This window comes from Jaculus jaculus, chromosome 10, assembly GCF_020740685.1.
Source record: "Jaculus jaculus isolate mJacJac1 chromosome 10, mJacJac1.mat.Y.cur, whole genome shotgun sequence".
Classification (NCBI taxonomy): Eukaryota; Metazoa; Chordata; class Mammalia; order Rodentia; family Dipodidae; genus Jaculus; species Jaculus jaculus.
Window position 1 is genome coordinate 61,574,854 of NC_059111.1, and position 27,612 is coordinate 61,602,465.

The 27,612-nt window shown below is 39.8% G+C and overlaps 1 protein-coding gene across 1 annotated transcript in view; it reads right to left on the reverse strand.

The window, feature by feature from the left end:
* Nucleotides 1–1,278: 1,278 nt before the first annotated feature.
* Pex1 (peroxisomal biogenesis factor 1) overlaps nucleotides 1,279–27,612 on the reverse strand; it is an 86,943-nt gene continuing 60,609 nt past the window's right edge. The window contains exons 14-24 of the mRNA XM_045160225.1: nucleotides 25,263–25,452; nucleotides 24,725–24,891; nucleotides 20,287–20,421; nucleotides 15,781–15,845; nucleotides 12,624–12,766; nucleotides 12,436–12,539; nucleotides 11,577–11,753; nucleotides 7,828–8,058; nucleotides 6,005–6,202; nucleotides 5,368–5,498; nucleotides 1,279–1,513 (exon numbers count right to left, since the gene is read on the reverse strand). Coding sequence (XP_045016160.1) covers nucleotides 1,429–1,513; nucleotides 5,368–5,498; nucleotides 6,005–6,202; nucleotides 7,828–8,058; nucleotides 11,577–11,753; nucleotides 12,436–12,539; nucleotides 12,624–12,766; nucleotides 15,781–15,845; nucleotides 20,287–20,421; nucleotides 24,725–24,891; nucleotides 25,263–25,452 — 1,626 coding nt within the window. The 3' untranslated portion in view covers nucleotides 1,279–1,428. The remainder of the gene's footprint in view (nucleotides 1,514–5,367; nucleotides 5,499–6,004; nucleotides 6,203–7,827; nucleotides 8,059–11,576; nucleotides 11,754–12,435; nucleotides 12,540–12,623; nucleotides 12,767–15,780; nucleotides 15,846–20,286; nucleotides 20,422–24,724; nucleotides 24,892–25,262; nucleotides 25,453–27,612) is intronic.

Below are 27,612 nucleotides of genomic sequence, written 5' to 3' on the forward strand. Positions count from 1 at the left end.
TGCCAGCAATATTCATTTCTTTTCACAGAGCTCATTTCTGGCAAGTTGGGATGATGAGTTTTAATGACACTGCTGACCTTGGGGTATACTGCAACTCTGGTCTCCCACAGCATATTCTTTACCAACCCCCCCTTTTATTTATTAACAACGTCTACAATTATAGACAATAAACCATAATTCCCTTCCCTCCCCCATTTTCCCATCACAAATCCACTCTCCATCTTATCCCCTCCCCCTCTCAATTAGTCTCTTTTATTTTGATGTCATTATCTTTTCCTCCTATTATGGAGGGTCCTGGTAGGTAGTACCAGGCATTATGAGGTCATGGATATCCAGGCCATTTTGTGTCTGAAAGATTGTATTATAAACAGTCCCACCCTTCCTTTGGCTCTTATATTCTTTCTGCCACCTCTTATGCCATGGATCCTACGCCTTGGAAGGCGTGATAGAGATGTTTCAGTGCTGAGCACTCCTCTGTCACGTCTTCTCAGCACTATGCTGCCTTCTGAGACATCCCAGTGGTTACTGCCATCTGAAAAGAGAAGCTTCTCTAACCAAAAGTGAGAGTAGCATTAATATATACTTATGAATATTAGGAAAAGTGACAGTTTGGTGAGCATAAATATATGCATTTAGCCAGATACCAGCAAGCATTACACCCTTAGGGCTCATGACCTCCCCCATCTTTTGTCTAGATTTTCGGTAACCCTCCCATTGAGTGGGCCTCTAGTCCAATTAGACAGCAGTTGGTTTCCCCTGTAACAGTCACTATTGCAACCATTGGCTCATTTGTCCTGGTTGGCCAAACATAAGGATTGCAGTGTACACTGTCATTTATCACTACTGATGACTTCTCTGTCCCATAGAGCTATATACAGTGTAGCTTTTTCCAGCCTTCTGTCAGCTAGTCTACAGTGAGGTTTTTGGCTCAGCTCAGTTTGATTTGTCAGTGACCTTGCAGCCCAAGCATGAAAGTCTTTAGTGATAGGGTCTTCCTATCTATTTCTGGTGGAAAACCAAGAGCCTTGGCAATGGCTTGTAATGTTTTGGGGGTATCAGGGACCTCCTTGGCCAACAACTCACTGGAAAGCATCCCATCGCTGGCACTGAAATGTTTCTAGTAACAATCTATGGCTTCTAAGTGTACCATTATCCAAAAAAGTAGGTTTCCACATATCATATTCATACCACCTTTTATTTGTTTGTTGTTTTGTTTTTGAGGTAGGGTTTCACTCTAGCCCACTGTAATCAAACTTCAGATATATGCACCACATTGTGTACATATGCGACAAATTGGTTGTTTTTATTGATTAGTCACATTTATTATATGAAAAAGAATTTTACAGATACCAGTTTTTACTTTTACAATGTAGGAACAAGCCACCAAACAAACAAACAAATAATCCTTAGAAAAATCACTAGTATATTTTATGCTAAAGTTACTTTCTGCCCAGGTTGAAATGTTGTGCCATTTTGATTTCTTCTCTTCTTTGGATTTTGAAAATTTTCATACCTTAAAAATGCAAGAGATATATTTGATGAATAAAAATTAATAATTAACAAAATATAATGAATTATTTGCAAATGGCATTACAGTTTAAGAAATGAAAGAGAAAGAACACTAGAAAAATGGAAGAATGAAGTTATTAGCAATAAATTTTTAAAGAGGACAAATTGGGGATAAACTGCTGGTGCTAATTAATGCTATTTCATACTTGTGAATTGGCACCCAAACACCTCTAACTCAGGAGAAAGCAGAATTATCCCACCCAAACTAGGAAAGAAGTCAGAACAACAACAACAAAAATGAATAGCCGGGCGTGGTGGCGCACACCTTTAATCCCAGCACTTGGAAGGCAGAGGTAGGAGGATCGCCATGAGTTTGAGGCCACCCTGAAACTACATAGTGAATTCCAGGTCAGCCTGAGCTAGAGCGAGACCCTACCTCGAAAAACAAAAAAAAAAACCAAAACAACAACAACAACAAAAAAAATTGATGAAACAAATAGCTGGTTCTTTCAAGCAATAAACAAAATTGATAAACCCATGGCCAATTTGATCAACAATAAAAAGAAAAGTCTCAAATTAACAAAATCATAAATGAAAAAGGGGAGGTCACAACAGACATCAATAAAATTATATGAATCATCAGGACATCCTTCCAAAAGCTGTACTCCACAAAATTGGATAACCTGGAAGAAATGGATGAATTCCTAGACACATACCACCTACCAAAACTAAACTCAGAGCAGATTAATCTCCTAAACAAACCTGTCAACCCATGGAGATTGAAAAGTTAATCAAAAACCTCCTCTAGGGCTCGAGAGATGGCTTAGCGGTTAAGTGCTCGCCTGTGAAGCCTAAGGACCCTGGTTCGAGGCTCGATTCCCCAGGCCCCACATTACCCAGATGCACAAGGGGGCGCACACATCTGGAGTTTGTTTGCAGTGGCTGGAGGCCCTGGTGCGCCCATTTTCTCTCTCTTCCTCTCTCTCTCTCTCTCTCGCTCTCACTCTCAAATAAATAAATAAAGATAAGATAAAAAAAATTTTTTTAAAAAAAGAAAAAAAAAACCTCCTCTAAAGAAAAGTCCAGGCCAGATGACTTCTCCGCTGAATTCTATCAAACCTTCATGGAAGAACTGAGAACTTTTTTTATCAAGGTAGGGTCTCACTCTATCCCAGGCTGACCTGGAATTCACTATGTAGTCTCAGGGTGGCCTCAAACTCATAGTGATCCTTCTACCTCTGCCTCCCGAGTGTTGGGATTAAAGGCATATGCTGCTGGGCCCTGAAAGGCCTGGGTGTGAGGCCTAGTTGAACTTCCTGAGCCTAGCTAAAGTTTGGCGACCTGTCTCTGGCCAGCTATGACTTAGCAAGACGCCTAATGGCTTCTGGCCTGCCACTTCCACGCAGGAGTTGAAATTACCATTTCAGTAGTCACAGTTTACTATTGGCCTTTACCCCCTCCACACACCTGTCCTAAAATCTCTGCCTTTGTCCCCAATATTATATAGGCAACTGCTCATAGCAATAAAGCAAGTTCCTGTGAGTTCCTGCTTCCACAAGACTCCCGACTCAGTGTGGTTTTTCTCAGGTGGCTAGGAGAGGTCTGAGTCCTCCAAAGCTCATCTTCCTCCTTAACCCCTTGGGAGGAACCAGCAGGCCTGGTCCTTCCCTCAGCACTACCTGCCTCTGTTGGCGGAGCCTGGAAGTGTGCTACAGCGCCTGGCTCTGAAACCAATCTTTCTCAAACTGTTTCACATAATCAGAGCAGGGAATTCTCCCCAACTACTTTTATGAAGCAAACTAGTCAGAAATGCAACATGAAAAGAAAACTATAGGCCTATATTCCTGATGAATTTAGTTGCAAAGATCCTGAATAATCCTTGCAAACCGAATTCAACAATACATCAAAAACATTATCCACCTTGATCAAGTAGGCTTCATCCCAGGGATGCAGAGATAGTTTAACATATGGAGATCAGTCAATGTAATAATATACCACATGATCATCTCAACTGATGCTGAGAAGGACTTTGACAAAATATAATACCACATCATGATCAAAACAGTGGTAAGAATAGGCATGGCAGGTTTAGATCTCAACAAAACAAAGACTATATATAAAGGTCCTAAAGCCCAAATAATATTTGATGGGGAAAGACTCAATGAGTTCCCATTGAGATCAGAAACAAAACAGGCCTGCCCACTCTCACCACTGCTCTTCAACACAGTACTAGAAGTACTAGCCCAAGCAATAAGACAGAAGAAAGAAATAAAATTAGAAAGGAAGAAGTCACATTAGCCCTATTTTCAGATGACATGATTCTATACATAAATGACCCCAAAAAATTCCATCTCAAAACTTCTAAAGGTGATTAATTCCTTCAGTAACATGGCAGGATACAAAATACACACACACACAAACACACAATAAGTAGCCTTTCTATATGTAAAGGACAAATATACAGAGAAAGAAATTAGCAAGGCTGTCTCATTTTCAATAGCAACAACAACAAAAAAATAAATACCTTGGAATAGCACTAACCAAGAATGTGAAAGACCTATATAATGAAAACAAAAAACTCAAGAAAGAAATCGAGAAGGACTTGAGAAGATATAAAGACCTCCCATGCTCCTGGATAGGCAGAATTAACACTGTGAAAATGGCAACCCTACCAAAGGCAATATACAGATTTAATGCAATTCCAATTAAAATCCCAACATTGCTCTTCACAGAGATAGAAAAAATGATCTCAAAATTCATATGGAAAGGCAGGAGGCCTTGGATATCCAAGCATATCCTCAGCAAAAGAAATACCTCTGGAGGTATCACCATACCTAATGTAAAGCTATATTATAAAGCCACAGTAACAAAAGCAGCATGGTGCTGTCATAGAAACATAGACCAATGAAACAGAACTGGAGTATCTTTGAATTTATATAAGAAGTACGTATTACCAACCTATGTGTATGTATACCCCCTCAAAGTGCTATGAAATTAAGGAAGCAAGAATTGAAATATCTACTTTGGAGAGGGAATAGGAATATTTCTTTTTTTATCATTTTATTTATTTATTTATTAGATACAGAGGAACAGAAGGAGGGAGGGAGGGAGGAAGGGAGAGAGAGAGAGAGAGAGAGGGAGGGAGGGAGAAAGAGAGAGAGATAATGGGCACCCCAGGCCCTCTAGCCACTGCAAATGAACTTCAGATGCATGTGCCATGATATCTGGTTAATGTGGGACCTGGAGATTTGAACCTGGGTCTTTAGACTTCACAGGCAAGCACCTTAAGCCATCTCTCCAGCCTGGGAATAAATATTTCTTGAAATACATCAAATCATTCCCATGGAATGTCTGCTAGTCTCTGGATCTTAGTCTCACAGGTAGGAAGCCATACAGTTAGTTACAAGAAGTTTATAAACCCCAATGTGTAATAAACACAGTCCACAAATAAAAACAAATGATAAAAATGTTGAAATTAATCAAATATTATTTTTAAGGAAAGACTTTTTCATAAATCTTAGAAATTATACAACTAGAATCACTTACATATAACTCAAATATAATAACATGAATTTGTTAGTGGCAATCTAATTAAGCACACAGCTACTATAGGTGCATGTATATGTGTAAGACAGAGAGAGAAAGAGAGGTGCTGGGGATAGAACCCAAAGTCTTATGAATGGTAGGTAAGTGCTCTTATCATTGAACTATACTCTCAGCCCAACTGCATAAATTTTTTGAATTATTTAATTATCTTTTGAAATATTATTTATTTTAAACACAAATCTTAAAGTTTAAGCAACTGGCAATGCCACCTGTAACAACATCTATACTTTCCAATCAGAATCAGTTACTTACAGCTTGGCAAAATTCTTCCAGTCATCTTCACTAATGGATGGTCTTGTGTGGCCAAGTGCAGTCATTAAATGTGACTGATTAATAGCAAGACTGCTTTTGATTGGTCCTGGTTGGTTAAGGGATTCATCCTCCTTAAACAGAATAAAGAAAGTGTTAATTAGGGAATGTGACACATACAATGACATTTACAGTGTCATATCTTTTTGTCTGATTTTTCAAGAGACCATAGATTCTCTTTCATTTATTTATTTACTTTTTTGAGGCAGGGTCTCACTTTAATCCAGGCTGGCCTTGAATTCTCAGTGATCTTCCTACCTCAGCTGCCTAAGTGTGGGGATTAAAGGCATGAGCCGCCATGCCCAGCTTTCATAGTCCCTAGCTTATAAGACAACTACACAGAGGCAGAGAAAGGAGAATTCTCACAAGTGCACAGGCCACATTAGTGACAAGAGACCCTGACTCAAATAAGGTGGAAGGTGAAGCTGGACACCTGAGGTTGTCCTCTGGCCTCCACACAGGTGCTTTGGTCTCTCCCACCCACATGTGTGCACGTATGCACGCGCTCGCGCGCACACACACACACACACACACACACACACACACAGATTCAAGTTTTAAAAATCGGGAAAAGTCCTACTCCACTTTGGCTCTGGTATCTGCCTTTGATGATGCTGATGTCTGCCTTCAGTTGCTCTCTCTGCTCTTGTGTGAGTTCTTGGTAGCCTTCTTGCGAAAAAGTCCTAAGCATGGGCGGTTGGGAAGACGATGGCTCTTTCCCAGGAAATGCAGGTAAGTCCTGAGTCATGGAGCTTGGTGCAGAGAGACACTGTGAGCTCTGTAACATACAGTAATGCAGGGAGGGAGAAAGGGAAGGAAGGAGACAGAGAAGAAAAACCATGTTCATTAAAGATAAGAATGAAAACAAGCAACAATCTTAACTAAGTTTACATTTTTAGTTCATTAAAATTATGCAAGTTTAAAAGATTCTGGCATTCTATAAACCAAGAATCACCAATATTTATATTGTTGAACCACAAGAGTAAACTGCCATGACATAGGAGCTATTTTCTTCTAATGTTTTGTTACTTAAATACATCATACTAATGTCCAAATAAATAGTTACATGAAGGTGAAGCTTCTGGAACACTTCTAGGAAGAAGCTAAAAAAATGGGAAATAGAATTAAATTCTAGAAAGAAAGTAATAAAAGTGGGTAACTTACAGTTTTAAAAATTTGAATAAAGTGAATGTTCAAAAAAGTAAGTACATGTAAAAATGTTATGTGCACTAAAAATGTAATAGTGAGCCACTGTTAATTCTGAGGGATATATATGATGAATACTACTCTAATTTCATATTTAATCTAAACATTTTCTTATTGACACATTATTACTTTTCATATTCTCTGTAAAAAGGATCATCAGTAGGTAACATTTTTTTTTTTTTTTTGAGATAGGGTGTCACTATATCCCAGGCTGACCTGGAACTCACTCTGTAGTCCCAGGCTGGCCTTGAACTCCCAGAAATCCTTCTATATCTGCCTCCCAAGTGCTGGGATTAAAGGTGTGTGCCCACTGGTAACATTTTTTTTTCTTTTTTTTGTCAAGGTAAGGTCTGTAGCTCAGGCTGACCTGGAATTCACTCTGTAGACTCAGGGTGGCCTTAAACTCACAGCAATCCTCCTACCACTGCCTGCTGAGTGCTGGGATTAAAGGTGTGGGTCACCATGACTGGCCCCACTGGTGACATTTTTGTTAGGAATTTTTGATGTTATTCTATTAAATTTCCCATTATCCTCAATTACTTTACTATAGTAAAGTTTATATTTACTACAAAACAGATTTGTAATATTCATTATAAATCAGCAAATAGGTCTTAAAATCATTGATGAGGAGAATTAAGGCTGAGAAAACCAAAGGACCCTTGTTACTTTGAATTTCCTTTATTCTCAGCCCTGCTTACAGTTTTATTAAGAAATGAAAATCATTAGTTAACATAATTTTTAAAAATCAATGGTTGTGGGGAGATGGCTGATTGGGTAAGGCTGCTTGCCGTGCAAGCAAGAGGGCCTGACTACAATTCCCCAGCACCCACATAAACAGCTGGGCATGGCCACATAAGCCTATAACTCCAGTCCTGTGGGAACCAGATAATTGAGATTTGCTGGGGCTCACTGGTCAGCCAGTCTCACCAAAATCTGCAGCTCTGGGTTCAGTGAGACTTTGTCTCAAGGAAACATGCAAATGATTGATAAGAGAGGACATCTGATGTTCTTTGGGCATGGGGCATGCATATCTGCATACATACCACACATACTACACACATGAAAAAAAAAAAGAAAACTAGACTATTTTTATTGAAGAACCAGTTAGAATGACTACATGGGACTGGCTGGTAGATAAATCACTGTGCAGCAGGGTCTTACACATCTGAACTGTGTAACCACAAATGCTCAAGATACCAATTCAGAAGAGGTCCCATTTCCAAGCTCTGATTCGTATGAGCTTCCAAAGTATAGCCGGTACATATTGAATTTTGATTCTTCTGGAAGGACCTCAGACATCTCTAGAGAAACAAGCGAATGGTCTAAGCCACATTCTCCATCCCCAGCTGAATCATCAGAGCCACTGCTATGGTTAAGAAAGACCATTGAAGACAGACTCAGGTCACTATCAGAGCTGGAACCTCCATCCTAAAACATACAGAAGGAGAACCAGGTGTGAGATTTACACAATCCCCAACAATCAGAGCCTTCTCACACAGCAAGCAACACAAGGAGGCTTGCACATGTCCACAAACTTATTAATTCTCTAAAGCAAGTGAAGTCTATAGTAAAATGTTAACTGTTACAACAAGGAATGATAGTTGGATATGTAGATAACTTGCCAACGATTCACCCCAAAATTCTATCACAAAGTTAGACTCAGACCTCTCCTAGGCTTTATTTTTATGACTCTGCCTTTCCACTCCAATTTTCTTTCTTTTTTTTGGTGGGGGGGAGATTCGAGGTAAGGACTCACTCCAGCCTGGGCTGACCCAGAACTCAGTTTGTAGTTCCAGGCTGGCCTCAAACTTACAGTGAGCCTCCTACCTCTTCCTCCCAAGTACTGGGATGTGAGGCATGCACCACCACGCCCATCTACACTCATATTTTTCTACTGCAATATATACATAGGAGGTGGCTCAGTCACTGAAGTGCTTGCTATGCAAGTGGGAGGACCAAAGTTTGGATCCCCATCATCCACGTCAATGCCAGATGGGCATGGCAGCTATCTATAATCCCCATGATCTCTGCAGCAAGCCAGCCAGCCAAACTGAATCTGCAAGTTAGGAGCTCAGGTGAGAGACCAGGCCTCAGTACAAGAGACCGCAGTAGGTGCCGATGTTTACAGCCTGCCCTCTCCACAGTTCTTCTCTCAAATGCTAACAGAATTGTCCTTGAGCTTTAAGAAACAATAAAAGGGGAGCAAGTGAGGAAGATACCCAATGTCAACCTCTGGACTGCACGCACACATGCATGTCTCCCATAAACTTAGGTGTTCTGAATACTAAGTCCCCAGCTGATGGCAGTTTGACAATTGAAGCTTCTTGGAAGAAGCATGTATTGTTGGGGGCAGGCTTATGAGTATTACAGCCAGCTTCCCCTTGCTAGTATTTGGCACACTCTACTGTTGCTACTGTCCATCTGATGTTGGCCAGGAGGTGATGCCCACCCTCTGCTCATGCTATTATTTCCCCTGCCATCATGGAGCTTCCCCTCAAGTCTGTAAGCTAAAATAAATCCTTTTCTCCTACAAGCTGCTCTTGGATGGGTGTTTTCTACCAGCAATGCGAACCTGATTGCAACACATACATACTTACACATACGTGTCCACATGCATGCACACATACCTCAGATATACACATGAAAAAACTAATGATTTATGCCAACCAGGTGAGTATGTATGTATATGTACATACATGTGCTTGTAAAGCACTCTATTATATGAAAAGGGGATTTGAAATGAACTCTTCAGGACTAGAGATATAGTTCAGAGGTAGAAAGTTTGCCTAGCATGTGTTAGGTCATAGGTGCAATTTTCAGCACCTCAAAGAACAATATTAAAAATAAAAAACAAATTTTATTTCAATGGTTTGCCAATATAAATGGCCAAATTTTATATTGGGGCTATCTGATTTAAAAACTTCAAGACCTGAAAAGGTCTCCAGCAAAAAGCAGGGGAGAGCTGGAGAGGTAGCTCAGCAGTCAAGGTGCTTGCCTGCAAAGCCTAACGACCTGGGTTTGATTTTCCAGCATCCATGTAAAGCCAGATGCACAAAGTGGCATATGCACCTGGAGTTTGACTGCACTGGCTAGAGGCCCTGGTGTGCTTATTCTCTCTCTTCTGTCTCTTTCTCTCTCTCTCTGTGCAAAGAAAGGAAGGGAGGAAGAAAGGAAGGAGGGAAAGAAGGAAGGAAGGAAGGAAGGAAGGAAGGAAGGGAAGGAGGGCGGGAAAGAAAGAATTCTATATCTTACAAAGATATATAAAAAAAGGGACTGGAGGAATGGCTTAGTGGTAAAGGCACGTGCCTGCAAAACCAAAGGATCCAGGTTCAATTCCCCAGAAACCATGTAACCCAGATGCACAAAATGGTGCATGCATCTGAAGTTCATTTGCAGCAGCTAAAGGCCCTGGAGCACCCATTCTCTCTGTGTCTGTGTCTATCTATCTATCTACTTCTCTCAAATAAATAAAAAAGTTAAAAATATATTAAAGAAACAAAGATATAAAAAAAGAAAAAAGTAGGGGAGAAGAATAGATAGAAAAACCTCCTAAGAAATATAGTCAATACCATAATGTAGTAAATTGTATACAAAAATAATAAAAAGAAAAGGCTGGTTCTAGGGCTGGGATACACAAAATGCAAGATGAACAAAGAATCTTATATCAGAAGTTAGAGCGTGACTGAAGAATGATGAAGACATACAATAAAGGCCACAGGTCACTTGTCATCTAAAAAGGGCTACTATTGGCTGGCTAACACAATTTGATCTATCTTTAAAGTAAGAAACAACTTTTTTTTTTCAAAATTAAAGTATATAACAAATTAAAAACCTCAATTATTTTCTATTTATATTAATTCATGATATTCACCTTAAATAATATCTTTCCAATACCAAATATTTTTGCCAATATTAAAGTAATGTTACAGAAACACATAAAAAATTCTTCATAATTAAAATTCTCTGCAATACCTACATGTGGTGGTATAAATCAGATGTTCCTACATATTTATTTGGGTTGCTTTTGGTGTTTTTAACTCATGTGTTTTGATGCTTGGTCCTCTCCTGGAGGTAATTTGGGAGGTGGAGCTTTGCTGGAAGAGGTGCTTCTGGAGGTGGGCTTAGGGGTGTTATAGACAGCCCCCTAGTGCTAGAGTTTGGCTCACTCTCTTGCTATTCTTTTCTAACTGCTGTGACAGAGGAATGTCTAGCCTCTGCTCATGCCATGCTTTTTTCTGCCATCATAGAGCTTCCCCTCCAACTGTAAGCCAAAATAAAAACTTTCCTCCGATTAGCTGTTTTATTGGGGTGTTTTATCATAGTAATGAGAAGGTAACTACAACACCACATTTCAATTATGAAACATTTTTTAAAAATAATATTTATTGGGCTGGAAACATGGCTTAGTGGTTACAGCACTTGCCTGCAAAGCCTAAGGACCCATGTTCTACTCTCCAGATACCATGTTAACCAGATGCACAAAGGTGAGGCAAGCACAAGTTTGCACATGCCCACTAGGTGGCGCAAGCATCTAGAGTTTGATTGCAGTGGCTGAGGCTATGGAGTGCCAATACTCTCCCTCTGAAAATAAAATAAATTCAAATATAAAAAAATATTTATTTATGCATAGAGAGACAGAGAAAGAATGGGTGTGCCAGGGCCTCCAACCACTGCAAACGAACTCCAGATGCATGTGCTACTTTGTGCATCTGACCTTCCATGGATACTGGGGAACTGAATCTGGGTTGTTAGGTTTTGCAGGCAAGTGCTTTAGCTGCTGAGCTATCTCCCTAGCCCCCAATTATGAAACACTTAACTAAAGGTAAACTTAAATTTCTACAGCTTTATCAAAGTTGTAAAAATTAATACTTTACAAGGTTGAAAAATTGACATAGGACTGATCTTTCCAACATTAAAGGTCATAACAACTTTCCCACATAAGTCACCTGAAGTCTGTTGGAGAGCAGCCTTCCATGTAAGGCCTCCAGCTGGGCATTGTAAAGTAGAGCTTTCAGATCAGCTCCGGTAAAGGAGTCGGTTACTGATGCCACATGCTGAAGGTCGACATCATCTGCCAGAGGTAGAGAGTCACTAAGAATGTTCAAAATTTCAAGGCGTGACACCTGAAGGAAGAAAACCTAACTGATTTAACACATTACAAAATGTCATTTATATTTAAATGTATCTTATTTTTATCTAAATTAACTTTATGTATCTAATAAGCTTTACAAGTTGAAATGTGTACAATTGTGTATTATCTCTTTTTCCTTTTTTCTTTTATTTCTTTATTATTATTTTTCTTTTTGTCTTGTCATCTTTTTTTTCTTTGTCTTTACCTCTTATCTATCTTTCTTGGAACACTTTCCTAAGAGAAGAAACACAGAAGGAAAATCAACACTTTCAATTACTCAGTGTCAATAGCATTATTCATATTGTGGTTACTTTTTAGAGTTGGGCAAATGTGCCAATAAAGAAAAAATTGAAAAACCCCATGTGACATGTACTTAGATATTTTATACCTTTGACCACTTCTATCATTCATGTATCCATTAATTTCTAAGTATGAGAATAATGGTTGGTACAACACATGACTAGAACTACTGAAAATTCTCTCTGTATAATCTCATCATGTTCCCCTGAGACTACATGTAAATTCCAGGTCAGCCTGGGCTAGAGTAAGACCCTACCTCAAAAACAGCCAAAAAAAAAAAAGACTGCTGGTTTTCTAAGGACAACTGCTATTATCTGGGAGAAGGAAAGAGTATAGCATTTGATGGTTTTGGACTCAAATAATGAAACTGTTACCTGATCAGGAGGAGGACAGTATACACATTTATCTAGTCGACCAGGTCTAAGCAAGGCAGGATCAATCAAGTCAGGGCGACTAGTAGCAGCCAGAACATAAACACCTGAGGGGAAAAAGAACACTTCTTAAACAAACATTTGGTGACATTTCGCTGTAATGGTACATTTCTGAATTTATAGTGATTTACCCTGTAATCCTTCTACACCATCCAACTGAGTCAGCAACTGGTTCACTACTCGGTCTGTAACCCCTGTATTGTCATGACCTCTTCGAGGAGCGATGGATTCAAACTCATCAAAGAAAAGAATGCAGGGCTTTGCAGCTTGGGCTCTGGGGAAAACAAACACTTCACATTTGAATAGGGCTTCAGAGTGGGAACTAATTTCATGAATATATACATACATAAACAATGTATACTATGATATGTATATGTATGTATGCACATGCATTTATTTTAATCTTCATAATCAACTTTTAAAGAAAGTAAAACATAAGCAATTATGTGTTTTCAGTAAACTGAGTCTAGAGAGCTGAAAATGACTGTCTAGAAACTCATGCCCTGGACAGATAAGGAACTAAAATCCAAATCTTAGTAAATGAAACATTTCTTTGATTCTAGTTACAGGTAACCACTATATTTGCTTAGGGCTAGGTTCCCATGAAATGCTTTTTTTTGTTTTTTTTTTTTTTGATCCATTCAAAAGTTATCAAGGTCTTTGTTTTAACGTTGTTTTCCAAGGACTTTCTGAGAAATGTATTTTAGTTACTTAGTTTAATTTTATTCTAAATTGAAGTTTTCAAGTAGGCTCAAAAAATGTATATTCTCTCAGCTGTCAAGTACATACTCTAAATATGCCTGAGATTAATCTTGTTCACTACACTGCTTAAGTTTCCTAATGTTTACAATTTCTTTTTTGTTATTGGAAATTGTATTAAGATCTATTATAGGGCTGGAGAGATGGCTTAGCAGGTAAGGCGCTTGCCTGTGAAGCCTAAGGACTCATGTTCCACTCTCTAGGTCCCATGTAAGCCAGATGCTCTAGGGGATACAAGTGTGCAAGGTGGCACATGTGCACAAGGTGGCACACAAGTCTGGAGTTCAATTACAGTGGCTTTATATATATAAAATAAAAGTGGATTTTTCAATTTCTCCATGTAATCCTGTTAGTTTTTAGAAAATGTGTTTATTTATTTGCAAGCAGAGAGAAAGACAGAAGAGAGAGAATGGGGCACACCAGGGCCTCCAGCAACTGCCAATGAACTCCAGACGTATGCTCCATTGCATCTAGCTTTACATGGGTACTGTGGAATTTAACCTGGGAAATCAAACCTGGGGTCATTAGGCTTTGCAGGCAAGAGCTTTAACTGCTGAGCCATTTCACTAGCCCAAGTCCTCTTAATTTTTGCTTTAAATATACTTTTCTTTTCAAGGTAGTATCTCACTATAGTCTAGGTAGACCTAGGACTCACTTTGCAGTCCCAGGCTGAAGGCATGCAGCAGCAGTCCCTGCTTTGCTTTCAACACTTTGAAGCTATATAGCGATCATTATTTGCTTTATATAAGAATCTAATAAGGAGGCTGGAGAGATAGCTTAGCAGTTAAGGCGTTTGCTTGCAAAGCCAAAGGACCAGGTTCAATTCCCTAGGACCCACATAAGCCAGATGCACAAGGTGCTGCATGTGTCTGGAGTTCATCTGCAGTGGCTTGAGACCCTGGCATACCCATCCGCTCTCTCATTAAATTAAATAAACAATCATTTTAATAAGGGCTGAACACAGCAGTGTATACCTTTAATCCCAGCACTTGGGAGGCTGAGGTAGGAGGATCACTGAGAGTTCAAGGCCACCCTGAGCCTACATAATGAAACTGCAGATCAGCCTGGGCTAAAGAGAAACCCTACCTTGAAAAACCAAAAAAAAAAAAAAAAAACCTCATATAAGGTTGGGAGTGATGGCTTGATAAAGCACTTGCTGCACAAGCCTGGGGGTCAGAGTTCAGATCCCCAGCACCCACATAAATGCCTGATGGCATGGGGCCCATGAGATATCCAGTGCTCAATCCCCAGGGCAAGCTGACTAGCCAAATTGGTAAGCTCTGGGTTCAAGTGAGAGATCTTGCCTTGGAAAATAAAGTGAAAGAATGGAGAGAAATGGAGGAAGACACTTAATGTCAACCTCTGGCCTCCATGCACAAGCACTCATGCACGCACACAGCCACACATATTGACACATATACACAAATGTACACCTACTATGCCCACATGCGTACGCGCATGCGCGCGCGCGCGCACACGCACACACACACACACACACACACACACACACAGGCTGGCAAGATGGCTTAGCAGTTAAAATGCTTGCTTACAAAGCCTGCTGGCTGGGGTTTAATTCCCCAGTATCTTTGCAAAGCCAGATGCACAAAGTGGCACCTACATCTGGAATTTGTATGCAATAGCAAGAGGCCTTGGTGTGCCATACTTCCTGTCTCTTTCTCCTTCTCTCTCTCTCTAATAAATAAATAATTTTTTTTAAAAAAAAGAAAGGAGATGAGCCAGGCATGGTGATGCATGCTTTAATCCCAGTACTTGGGAGGCAGAAGTAGGAGGATCACCATGAATTCAATGCCACCCTGAGACTACATAGTGAATTCCAGATCAGCCTGGGCTAGAATGAGACCCTACCTCAATAAAACCCAAAACATAAAAAAATTTTAAAAAGGGGCTGGAGAGATGGCTTAACGGTTAAGCACTTGCCTGTGATGCTTAAGGACCCAGGTTCAAGCCTCGATTCCCCAGGACCCATGTTAGCCAGATGCACAAGGAGGCGCACGCATCTGGAGTTCATTTGCAGTGGCCTGAGCCCTGGCGTGCCCATTCTCTCTCTCCCTCTCTGCCTCCCCCCTCTCTGCCACTCTCAAGTAAATTAAAAAAATGAAAACAAATCTTTAAAAAGAAAAAAGAAAATCTAATCTGAAAGTCAGGTACACATCTGTGAGCAGGCTGAAGCAGAAGGATCGTGTGTTCAAGGCTAGCCTGTGCTATAGAGAAAGACTCTGACTAAAAGAAAAGAATCCAATCTGGTCCTTATTTGATAATGACTAATGATTCTACTTTCAGGAATATTTGATATTATGAATACAACATCAAATAATCTCCAAAATTCAATACTGACAATGAAGTATGTTTACATAGCATTTAGTAAAACAGAATCCTTATTCTGGTAGCTTATTGGTAATTCACATAAACCACAGGTTTCAAACATTAGCTCTTCAAAATACAAAACCAAAAAGCATGACTAATTAAAGATGGAGTAAATTACTTAAAAAGTATTCAGAAAGAACCAACCTGACAAAAATATCCCGAACAGCTTGTTCACTTGCTCCAATATATTTGCTGAGTAACTCTGGCCCCTGGTTAAATAAAATAAACATTAAGCATTAAGATGAAATTAATTAGAAACAAAATATAGCTTTTGGTTTTCACGAAGCCCAAATAAATCATGGAAATTTCTATTTAAAACAGATGTCTCTAAAGTAAATTTTAAAAATTAATGTGTGCTGAAGTAAGTATACCACAAGTTCCTACCCTTAGATTTTCTCTGCCTAGAACATTTGTCTCAGGTCTTCTCAAGGCTTGTAGATTTATTTCCTCTAGAGCTCTGTCAAGCCGGGTGTGGTAGTGCACACCTTTAATCCTAGCACTAGAGAGGCAGAGGTAGGAGGACTGCTGTGAGTTAGAGGCCACCCTGAGATTACATAGTGAATTCCAGGTTAGCCTGGGATAGAGTGAGACCCCACCTCAAAAAACAAAACAAACAAACAAACAAAAAAATAGATCTCTGTGAAAATATCCTGGCTCTTCTGAAAACCCTTGCCTGACAATGTCATTTGAGACCCACCCCAGCTACTCCATGGCTTCTTACTGTGATTTTTCTCCTGTGTTGTACTGACCACCGCCCAGCAGTAGATTTTATTTTATATGTGACTAACTGCTTAAGGCCTCCTTCCACTAATAGAATGTAAACTCCAGAAACAGAGTTCTGCTCCATGCTGAATCTTTAGTGCCAAACAGTGTTTACCCCTAAGTACTGAATACTCACTTGTTCAGTGAGGTGGTGGATGGTTTAAGAAGGGACAAAGTTCCATCGATCTCAAATCTTTGGAGATGCCCAAAATATTTATGGAGACATGACTTAATTAGCATCTCCAACTATTATAACTAATTTATCTGAATAGGATTTGAAAAAATACCGCCTTTCCTAAAAGTCCAAAACTAACTACATTACATAAAGCCATACAGAAAAGAAGTATAGCCTTTCTTATTTTAAAGCTAAGTAAGTAGCTCCTAAACTGATCTGTGAAACACCACTACCTACCAAAGACCAAGTTAAAGAAGCTCTGACACCTAGCCTCTTGTCATCCATTACCATATAGTATCTAATGGTATTCCTCAATGCAAGCAGAGAATGATACGGTTAGAGGACAGAACAAGAAGTAACTGAGGCAAAATATTAGATATGAGGTGCTGGCATCCACGAAGGGTTTCTTTAATGACATCTCCCAGGATTTTCCCAGACCCATCCACAGTGAACTGGTTTCCTTCCCACTGGAGAGTCAGCCCAAACCAATGATCTCCTAAAAGGGAATTGGTTACTTCCTAAGAACTTTCTGATAAGCACAAGCATTAATCTTTTTTCACAATATTGACTCTTCCAATCTAGGAAAAAGGGATGTTTTTCCACTTACTAGAATCTTCTGCAATTTCTCGCTTGAGTGTTTTAAAGTTCTCATTGTAGAGATTCTTTACTTCCTTGGTTAGGTTTATTCCAAGGTACTTTTATTTATTTATTTATTTATTTTTGATGCAATTGTGAATGGGAGTGATTCTCTGATTTCATCCTCTTTGTGTTTGTTGTTAGCATATATGAAGGCTACTGATTTCTGTGTATTTATTTTGTATCCTGCTATGTGGCTGTAGGTTTTTATCAGCTCTAACAATTTGCTAGTAGAGTCTTTAAGGTCCTTTATATATAGAATCATGTCATTTGTAAGAATGATAACTTGATCTCTTCCTTTTCAATTTGTATTCCTTTTATGTGTGTCTCTTGTCTTATTGCTATGGCTAAGACTTCCAGAACTCCATTAAATAAAAGTGGGGACAATGGACACCCTTGTCTTGTTCCTGATTTTAGTGGAAAAGCTTCCAGTTTTTCCCCATTTAGTAATATGTTGGTTGTAGGCTTGTCATAAATAGCCTTTATTATATTGAGACATGTTACTTCTAGTCCCAGTCTCTGTAGGACTTTTATCATGAAGGGATGTTGGATCTTGTCAAACGCTTTCTCTGCGTCTAATAGATGATCATGTGATTTTTGTCCTTCAATCCATTTATATGATGTATTCCATTTATAGATTTGCATATATTGAACCATCCCTGCATCTCTGGGATAAAGCCTACTTGGTCAGAGTGAATGATCTTTTTGATATACTCTTGTATTCTGTTTGCCAATATTTTGTTGAGAATTTTTGCATCTATGTTCATGAGGGAGACTGGTCAGTAATTTTCTTTTTTTGTTCTATCTTTGCCTGGTTTTGGTATCAGGGTGATGCTGGCCTCATAGAAGGAGTTTGGTAGAATTCCTTATTTTTCTATTTCATGGAAAAGCTTAAGAAGCAATGGTGTTAGCTCTTCCTTGAAGGTCTGGTAAAATTCAGCAGTGAATCCATCTGGGCCTGGGCTTTTTTTAGTTAGGAGATTTTTGATAACTGTTCGGATCTCCATGTTTGTTAAAGGTCTATTTAAGTGATTAATCTCATCTTGATTTAATTTAGGTAGGTCATATAAGTCAAGGAAATCATCCATTTCTTTCAGATTTTCATACTTTGTGGAGTATATGCTTTTATAGTATGTCCCTATGATTTTTTGAATTTCTCTGGCATCTGTTGGGATGTTACTTTTTCATCTCTAATTTTATTAAATTGTGTCTCTTCTCTCTTTCTTTTGGTCAGATTTGCTAAGGGTTTATCAATCTTGTTTATCCTTTCAAAGAACCAACTCTTTGTTTCATTAATTCTTTGGATTGGTTTTTTTTTGTTTCTATTTCATTAATTTCTGCCCTGATCTTTATTATTTCTTCCCATCTACTGATTTTTGATTTGCCTTGTTCTTCTTTTTCCAAGGCTTTAAGGGCAAGCATTAGGTTGTTTACTTGAGACCTTTCTAATTTCTTAATATAGGCACTTAAAGCTATAAATTTACCTCTTAGAACTGCCTTCATTGTGTCCCAGTGATTTTGGTATATTGTGTTCTCATTATTGACTCTATAAATTTTTTTGTTTGTTTGTTTTTTGTTTTTCGAGGTAGGGTCTCACTCTGGTCCAGGCGGACCTGGAATTAACTCTGTAGTCTCAGGGTGGCCTTGAACTCACGGCGATCCTCCTACCTCTGCCTCCCGAGTGCTGGGATTAAAGGCGTGCACCACCACGCCTGGCCTATAAATTTTTTGATTTCCTTCTTGATTTCTTCATTGACCCATTCATCATTTAGTAGTGTATTTAGTTTCTATGATTTTGTGTATGCTCTATAGCCTTTCTTGCTATTGATTTGTAGTTTGATTCCACTGTGGTCAGACAGAATGCAAGGAATTATTTCAATTTTCCTGTATTTGTTAAGATTTTCTTTGTGTTCTAATATTTGGTCTATTTTAGAGAATGTTCCATGCGCTGCTGAAAAGAATGTATATTCTGCAGCATTTGGATAAAATGTCATATATATCTGTTAGGTCCATTCCTTCTATGACCTCATTTAGTCCAGATGCCTCTCTGTTTATTTTTTCCTGGGATGACCTGTCAATTGAGGAGAGTGGGGTGTTAAAGTCAACCACCACCCCTATGTGTTTGGTGTTATCTGTGATGTTAGTTCTAATAGTGAATAATAATAGTGATGAATGTGGGAGCCCCCATGTTAGGTGCATATATGTTTAAGATTGTAATGTCCTCCTGTTGGAGTGTGCCCTTAATCAATATTAAGTGACCTTCCTTACCTCTCTTGACTAATGTTGGACTGAAGTCTACCTTGTCAGATAGTAGGATAGCAACCCCTGCTTGTTTCAACAAGCATTAATCTTAAAAAGTGTGTTTAGAACTGGGCGTGGTGGTACATACCTTTAATCCCAACACTCGAGAAGCAGAGGTAGGAGGATCTCTGTGAGTTTGAGGCCACTCTGAGAATACAGAGTGAATTCCAGGTCAGCCTGGGCTAGAGTGAGACCCTACCTTGAAAAACAACAAAATGCAAACAACAAACAACAAAAAAAGTGTATTTAGAGAAAAAGAGCAGAACTAAATTCTAGTAACAAGTATAAAAAGAATGCAACCATGTGTCTCAGAATCCCAAATAGGTTAGGTAGAAAAGTGTTGGTCTTTGTCCATCAGTGCTTGAAGCGCCAGCAAGTAACAGAAGCATTCAAACCCACTTTCTCTTCCAGTAGTCTCTAGCTTCTAGTCGTAGAGGTTTTCTCTTCTTTTAAGTAAGTTTTTTTCTTTCTGTCTTTCTTTTGGTTTTTCGAAGTAGGTTGTCACTCTAGCCCAGGCTGACCTGAAATTCACTATGTAGTCTTAGGCTGGCCTCAAACTCACAGCAATCCTCTTACCTCTACCTCCCAAGTGCTGTGATTAAAGATGTGTGTCACCACACTTGGCAGGTTTCACTTTTTAATCTGATAATTTATGCATAATTCTGTTTATAGTGCCTGACAATTTGACTTCAAAAGAACATAAAAGCCCTAGTACACCTATATTCTTTCTCAAATAAATAAAATATTTTTTAAAATGAAGAAAAAGGTACACATACCTTGATACTAATATAATTCATTCCACTCTCACGTGCAACCACCCCAGCTAATAAGGTTTTTCCTGTTCCAGGAGGACCATATAGCAATATTCCTGTTCTCTGTCGAATGGGCAAGTTTGCAAATAATTCTGGGTACTGAAAAATATTAAAAATATGATAAAGAGACTAAGTCTAAAAAATGATTAATCATCACAGTGAGCTGTTGTCCAGGGAGACTCATGAGGTCCCCAAAACAATGTAGGCCATTGCCAAAATACTTGATTACCTGCCAGAGGTAAAAGTTAAGACCCTATTGCAGAAGATGCTACAGGATGTGGTTACAGGTCTTTGGAATACCATGCTGGAACCAATAGAGAAACTAGCTACTTCTGGACTAGCCCTCATAGTGCTGGAAGACAATGGTTAGCTACAGTATGAAATGAATAAGAGGGGACCCTGCAGACTACAAAATCAACCAGTCAGACAAGAAACACACACTTGTGCAATAGCGGCACACAGCCTCTGCAGGTAACCAACTGTTCTCTGGACACGAGGCCCACTCAGTAGGAAATAACTCATATCTGGTACAGGAAACCAAGTCAGAATCCCATGGTCAGGAAACTCATAGACTTCAGAGAGAAGCCCTCAATGCTCTCTGGAGAATAAGAGTGGGCTTACACATGAAAAAGTTTCTCAAATAACTTCGTATATTCCCTTTAACCCACGATCCTCTCATTATTTTTTTTTTTTTTTTTTTTGAGGTAGGGTCTCACTCTAGCCCAGGCTGACCTGGAATTCACTATGGAGTCTCAGGGTGGCCTTGAACTCACAGCGATCCTCCTACCTCTGCCTCCTGAGAGCTGGGATTAAAGGCGTGCACCACCACGCCTGGCTTCCTCTCACTATTGGTTGGAGAATCTGTTTTGTTTTTCAGAATGAGGCAAAGAAAATGGAGGAGAATTGAGATCCATCAATAAGACAAAAAGACAGCCGAATGCCCACCACAAGACATGCCACTTCTACCCCATCTGCTGTGGCCCAGGAAAAATTGTAGAGGAAGTGGTGACATGAGTTCTTCTCTTACTGCTAGCCTGATAGCCAGCTCCAGGGTGATGAGGATTAATCAAAACACATCAAAGCAGAAATCCAGAGGCTACTGAGAACCCAACACTAAATCAGACTGTCAATAGGCCTGCCATGGCTCAGATAACATGGGTAGAAATACCCTGAGGCATGGTCCTCCCACCCCCGCTACCCCACAGGGACTAACTGGGGCCTTTATGATCCCACGGTGAATATGATATCCCACTGAGGAGGCCCCCAGGGAAATGGGAGCAGGGTTGAAGAGATAAAAGAATATAATCTTACCCTCACTTTTGGCTAGAGAAGCTTCTCTTTTCAGATGGTGGTAACCTTAGGATGACTCAGAATGCACCATGGTGCTGAGAAGAAATGACAGAGGAGTGCTAAGCATTGCAATATCTCTATCACACCTTCTAAGAAAAGGCTCAGGGTCCATTGCGGAAGAGGTGGCAGAAAGAATGGAAGAGCCAAAGGAAGAGTAGGAATCCTTACAATGTGCTCTTCCAGACACAAAATGGCCTGCATATACATGACCTCACAGTGCCTGACACTACCTACACAAGACCATCATAATAGGAGGAAAAGATGATGACATCAAAATAAAAGAGAGACTGATGGAGGGGGGAAGGGGTATGATGGAGAGTAGAGTTGCAAAGGAGAAAGTGGGGGGAGGGAAGAAATTACCATGGGTTATTGTCTACAATTATGGAAGTTGTCAATTAAAAATAAATATTTTTTATTTTAATTTTTATTTATTTATTTGAGAGTGACAAACAGAGAGAAAGAGGCAGAGAGAGAGAGACTGAGAGAGAGAGCACGAGAGTGAGCGAATGGGTGCACCAGGGCCTCCAGCCATTGCAAACGAATTCCAGACGCATGTACCCCCTCGTGCATCTGGCTAACGTGGGTCCTGGGGAATCGAGCCTTGAACTGGGGTCCTTAGGCTTCATAGGCAAGCGCTTAACTGCTAAACCATCTCTCCAGCCCAATAAAATTTTTAATAAAGAATATAATGTGGGTTGGGGAGATGGATTAGTGGTTATGGTGCTTGTCTGTGAATCCTAAGAACCTAGGTTTGATTCCCCAGTACCCACATAAGCCAGATGCCCAAGGTGGCGCATGCATCTGGAGTTTGTTTGCAATGGCTAGAGGTCCTGGCACACCCATTCTCTATCTGGCCCCCCAAAATAAATACAGTATTTTTTACAAAAGAGTATATAGCATAGTTTATAACATATAAAATAAAATTAATAAAGAGCCAGGTATGGTGGTGCATGTCTTTAATCCCAGCACTGGGGAGGCCAAGGTAGGAAGATCACTGTGAGTTCAAGGCCATCCTGATACTACATAGTAAATTCCAGGTCAGCCTGGCTAGAGTGAGACTCTACCTTGAAAAACTGAAAAAAAAATTAATAAAAAAATGACTGATCAGCAAAGATCAACATATAGAGAAAAAGGATTCAGATGATGTTAACTGCCACCTCTCTTTATTAGTAGTAGCATGATAACAGAAATAAAACTACCAAAAATAATTAGTCAACTCAAAGAATTAACCAGTGATTACTAATTGGACTGTGGATATATCCTATATAAAACACAGGTAATTGCACCAGAACTCTTTTCCATTTCCTGCATATTTTTTGTTTTGTTTTATTTTTGTTTTGGTAGTACTAGAGACTGAAGCCAGGGCCTCACCCATGCCAGGCAAGTGTGCTACCTCAAGCGAGATCCCCAATGACAATGCTAGGCAAGTGTACTACCAAAGTTAAACCACTGAAGCCCATTTCCTTCTTCTTTTTTTAAAATTTATTTTTATTTATTAGAGACAGAGAGAGGGAAAGGCGGGGGGGGGAATGGGCATGCCAGGGCCTCTGGCCACTGCAAATGAACTCCAGACACATGCACCACTGTGTGCATCTGGCTTACGTGGGACCTGGAGAATTGAACCTGGGTCCTTAGGCTTCACAGGCATGTGCCTTAACTGCTAAGCCATCTCTGCAGCCCCCATTTTCTTCTTCTTAAAGTGTTATAAAAGTACTACATTATACAGAAACCAGGCGTGGCGGTACACGCCTTTAATCCCAGCCCTCAGGAGGCAAGGTAGGAGGATTGCTGTGAGTTCAAGGATACCCTGAGACTACATAGGTCGGCCTGGGCTAGAGTGAGACCTCACCTCAAGAAAAAAAAAGTACTACATTAATAAAACTAAACTAAGACCAAAAGACCACAGAGAAGGTATACTTCCAACAAGTACACTGCTACCTGTTCATAGATTATGAACCATATAGCTAAGTTACAATATTTGAGTAAATCTAGTTCAAATATTCAATAAAAGAAGCAATACCACATTTCTACTTCCATTCTAATCTGAAAGAGGTTGCAAAGGCACCAGGTTGGCACAGTCTGCACACATTTGGATATTAACACCTGTGCCCAGACCCAGTATCTGGGGGCAGGAAGCTGGTATTTTTATGCCCATGTCCTTTCACACAGGCTTTAATCCATGGTACTGTGCCATATTCACTGGTCCTAAGCCCTGACAACAACTGTTGCCAGGAGCTGTCATCCAGCCACATATAAGTCAATGTCCTTACTCATTTCTCCACTTCTCTGCATGGGTCCCCGATCTTCTGAAATGATCCTCATTTCTTAGGTCTCAGATTCAACATAATATAGACTAGGATCTACTGTATGATCTCTTGAAGAACAAGCTGTCCCCTATCTTGCCATCTACCTGGTTGACATAATCTGCCAATTCTGCCTTTCTAGGCCTGATAGCCAGAGTCTGCAAACCTGGCTTCCTCCATAAGGCCTGGGGACCTGAGGGCTCTCCACCTCCTATATAATTTCTCACTTAACCCACCAGACCTGTGGACCTAAAGGGCTTTCCACCGCCTACATCGCTCCTCTTTTTGTTTTTGTTTTTTTGTTTGTTTGTTTTATGCGGTAGGGTCTCACTCTAGCTCAGGCTGACCTGGAATTCACTATGTAGTCTCAGGGTGGCCTCGAACTCTCAGCGATCCTCCTACCTCTGCCTCCCGAGTGCTGGGATTAAAGGCGTGCGCCACCACACCCAGCTATCATCACTCCTCTTGTTTAAATCTTAGCAGATGACTCACTTTGCTTTAGTAAAATCTGAAGGAATCCGCATGAAACTGATGTGAAATTTACATCAGTATGTCATTTACAAACAAGTATATCAAGTACTTAGAAAATCTAGTAAAGAACCTGTAATGGTACTGGACACTTTCAGTAGCTTAGTAAATCCTTATTCAATGAAATGGAAATTGGGCATGCCAAGACATAAAGACAAAGCCAATTATTCAGGGTTTCTTTTTCTGGGCATTAGTACCATGTGTGTGTGGTTTTAAATTACCTTGGCTGGTAGCTGGATAGTATCCATGAGTATCTGCTGAACTTCATGCAAACCACCAATCTTATCCCATCCCATGTCTCTAGGTTTATGCAGGTTGACATTTCGCAGAGATGCAGGAATAAATCCTTGGAGAGCCTTTTGGAAGTCCAATGTTGTTAAAACTAATTCTGTTTAAACATAAACACAAGCTTATTTTGGTAGTTTTAGTCAATTTATTACTTTTTAAAATATGCTGCCACATTAGCCAGAAATACCAGCTTTTTATTCAAATAACAATAGACATGGAATATATATCATTCCTGCCTTACTAGAATTATATCTCCTCACCACAGAAAGCATTTCAGGCCCAGGCATGGTGGCGCATGCCTTTAATTCCAGCACTTCATAGGCAGAGGTAGGAGGATTGCCGTGAATTTGAGGCCACCCTGAGAGTACAGAGTGAATTCCAGGTCAGCCTGGGTGAAAGTGAGACCCTACCTCAAAGAATGAGAAACAAAAAACAAAAAAAGAATTTTCAGGCTTTAGCAGTATACTATACCTTCTCTGGTGGATATAAACTGATGAGAAAGACGAGAATGTATGGCTCGATCCACAAGCACTCTAAAATCTCTAGCCACAAACCCTTCAGTTTCTTTTGCTATACATTGCAGGTCAAGATCAGTGAACTTGTTTATATCACAGTCCAGTTTATTTTTTACTACATTATACAGAATTTCACATCTTTGCTCCTACAAAAAAAACACAAAATTCAAATGACTAATTTTCTCAATTGTATATTTTACTTCAGTCACATATTGTTTAACAATGGGGACCTATTCTGAGAAATGTTTTTCAGCAATTTTGCCATTATACAAATGTCACAGAGAACTTATACAAACCTAGATGGCAGACTAATAAATCCCCAAACTATATGCTATACCCCATCGCTGTCAGATTTGCTCTGGCAAGTAATTTTTCTCTGTCAGCTTATGTGGGCCTTACAAATGCTTCCACCACGTTAACACCAGAACACGCAGACTCATGCTTCAGTTTCACACTGTGTGGTAAGCTCTTGATGGACTGTGTAAACCACAGTTAGCAATAAATTCAACATCATGGCTGGGTCCAGCCTTTGCCTTCAGCATCACAAATACATTCTTTGCTTTGGCCATGATCATGATGATGAAAGGTATACACTTCTGTCTGTTTCTTAACCCAGGTAACTAAGTTTCTCCATATCTGATATAGGCCATTTTTGAGCTCTTAGTAGTCCAGTAGACCTCCGGTGACATATGTCCTTAAGGCCCTGTCTTTTTGTTCTTATTCTTGAAGACAGAAGCTGTGGTAGAATGGGACATCCCTGAAGGGCAAGCATAATTGTCACTGGTTTTCTCTTTTGTAATACCTAATCACTTTTTTGGTTGATTCCAAATCAGTAAGTTAATATGGCCACTTCCTGGCTACACTTGTGGTAAGTTTTATAAGCCATGGGCATGAAGGACAAAGCAATTTGACAGTAGAACAAGAACAAATAAATCCAATCAAGAGGGCTGGAGAGATGGCTTAGCGGTTAAGCGCTTGCCTGTGAAGCCCAGGGACCCTAGTTCGAGGCTTGATTCCCCAGGACCCACATTAGTCAGATGCACAAGGGGGCGCACGCATCTGGAGTTTGTTTGCAGTGGCTGGAGGCCCTGGCACACCCATTCTCTCTCTCTCTCTGTCTCTTTCTCTCTCTGTGTCTGTCGCTCTCAAATAAATAAACAAAATTTTTAAAAAAAATCCAGTCAAGAGATGAGGTTAACATGAGATACAGGAAGCACACTGTTCTATTACTGTCAACTTTTTTATTAAGTGGACATACACTTTAAAATAGTAACAAGGGGGTGGAGATGGGTCTGCAGTTAAAGGTGCTTGCTTGCAAAGCCTAATGGCTCAAGTTCAATTTCCCAGTACCCACATAAAGCTACATGCATAAAGTGGTGCATGCATTTGGAGTTCATTTGTAATGACAGGAGGCCCTGGCATATCCATACTAATTCTCTTTTTGCCTCTTTGTCTCTCTCTCTCAAATAAGTAAATACATTTAAAAAATAATAAAATAATAAAAAATAGCATTGTGAATGCATAAACAGTAAATTACTTGTTTTTTTAAAATTTTGTTTAATTTTATTTATTTATTTGAGAGCAATAGACAGAGAGCGAAAGAAGCAGATATATAGAGAGAATGGGTGCACCAGGGCCTCCAGCCACTGCAAACGAACTCCAGACGTGTGCGCCCCCTTGTGCATTTGGCTAACGTGGGTCCTGGGGAATCGAACCTTGAACCAGGGTCCTTAGGCTTCACAGGCAAGTGCTTAACTGCTAAGCCATCTCTCCAGCCCAAATTACTTGTTTATTACCATTTTAGGTATTATACATAATACTAGATGTCATACTTTTATATGACTGTCAACAGAGTAGGTCAATTTATACCAGCATTACCACACATACCTAACAGGTCGTACTAGGACACTGTTATGGCTACAGCTACAAAGTCACTAGGCAATTTTTCTGCTCCATTATAATCTTACTGAGTCTCCTTCATATATGTGGTCCATTATTAACCAAATGATCATTATGTGATGCATAACCACATCTATTTGGAGAGAAATCAGGCTGACATATTTATAGTGACAGAAACCAACTTAGTGGTTACCAAGGGATGAAATGGAGAAGGAATGGATTGTAAAACACTCTAGAAACCTACTGAGAATAGTGGAGGGGTTTGTTATTTATATTGTTTTTCGAAGTAGGGTCTTGCTCTAGCTCAGGATGACCTGGAATTTACTATGTAGAGTCTCAGGGTGGCCTTGAACTCACAGTGATCCTCCTACTTCTGCCTCCCTAATGCTGGGATTAAAGGCATGTGC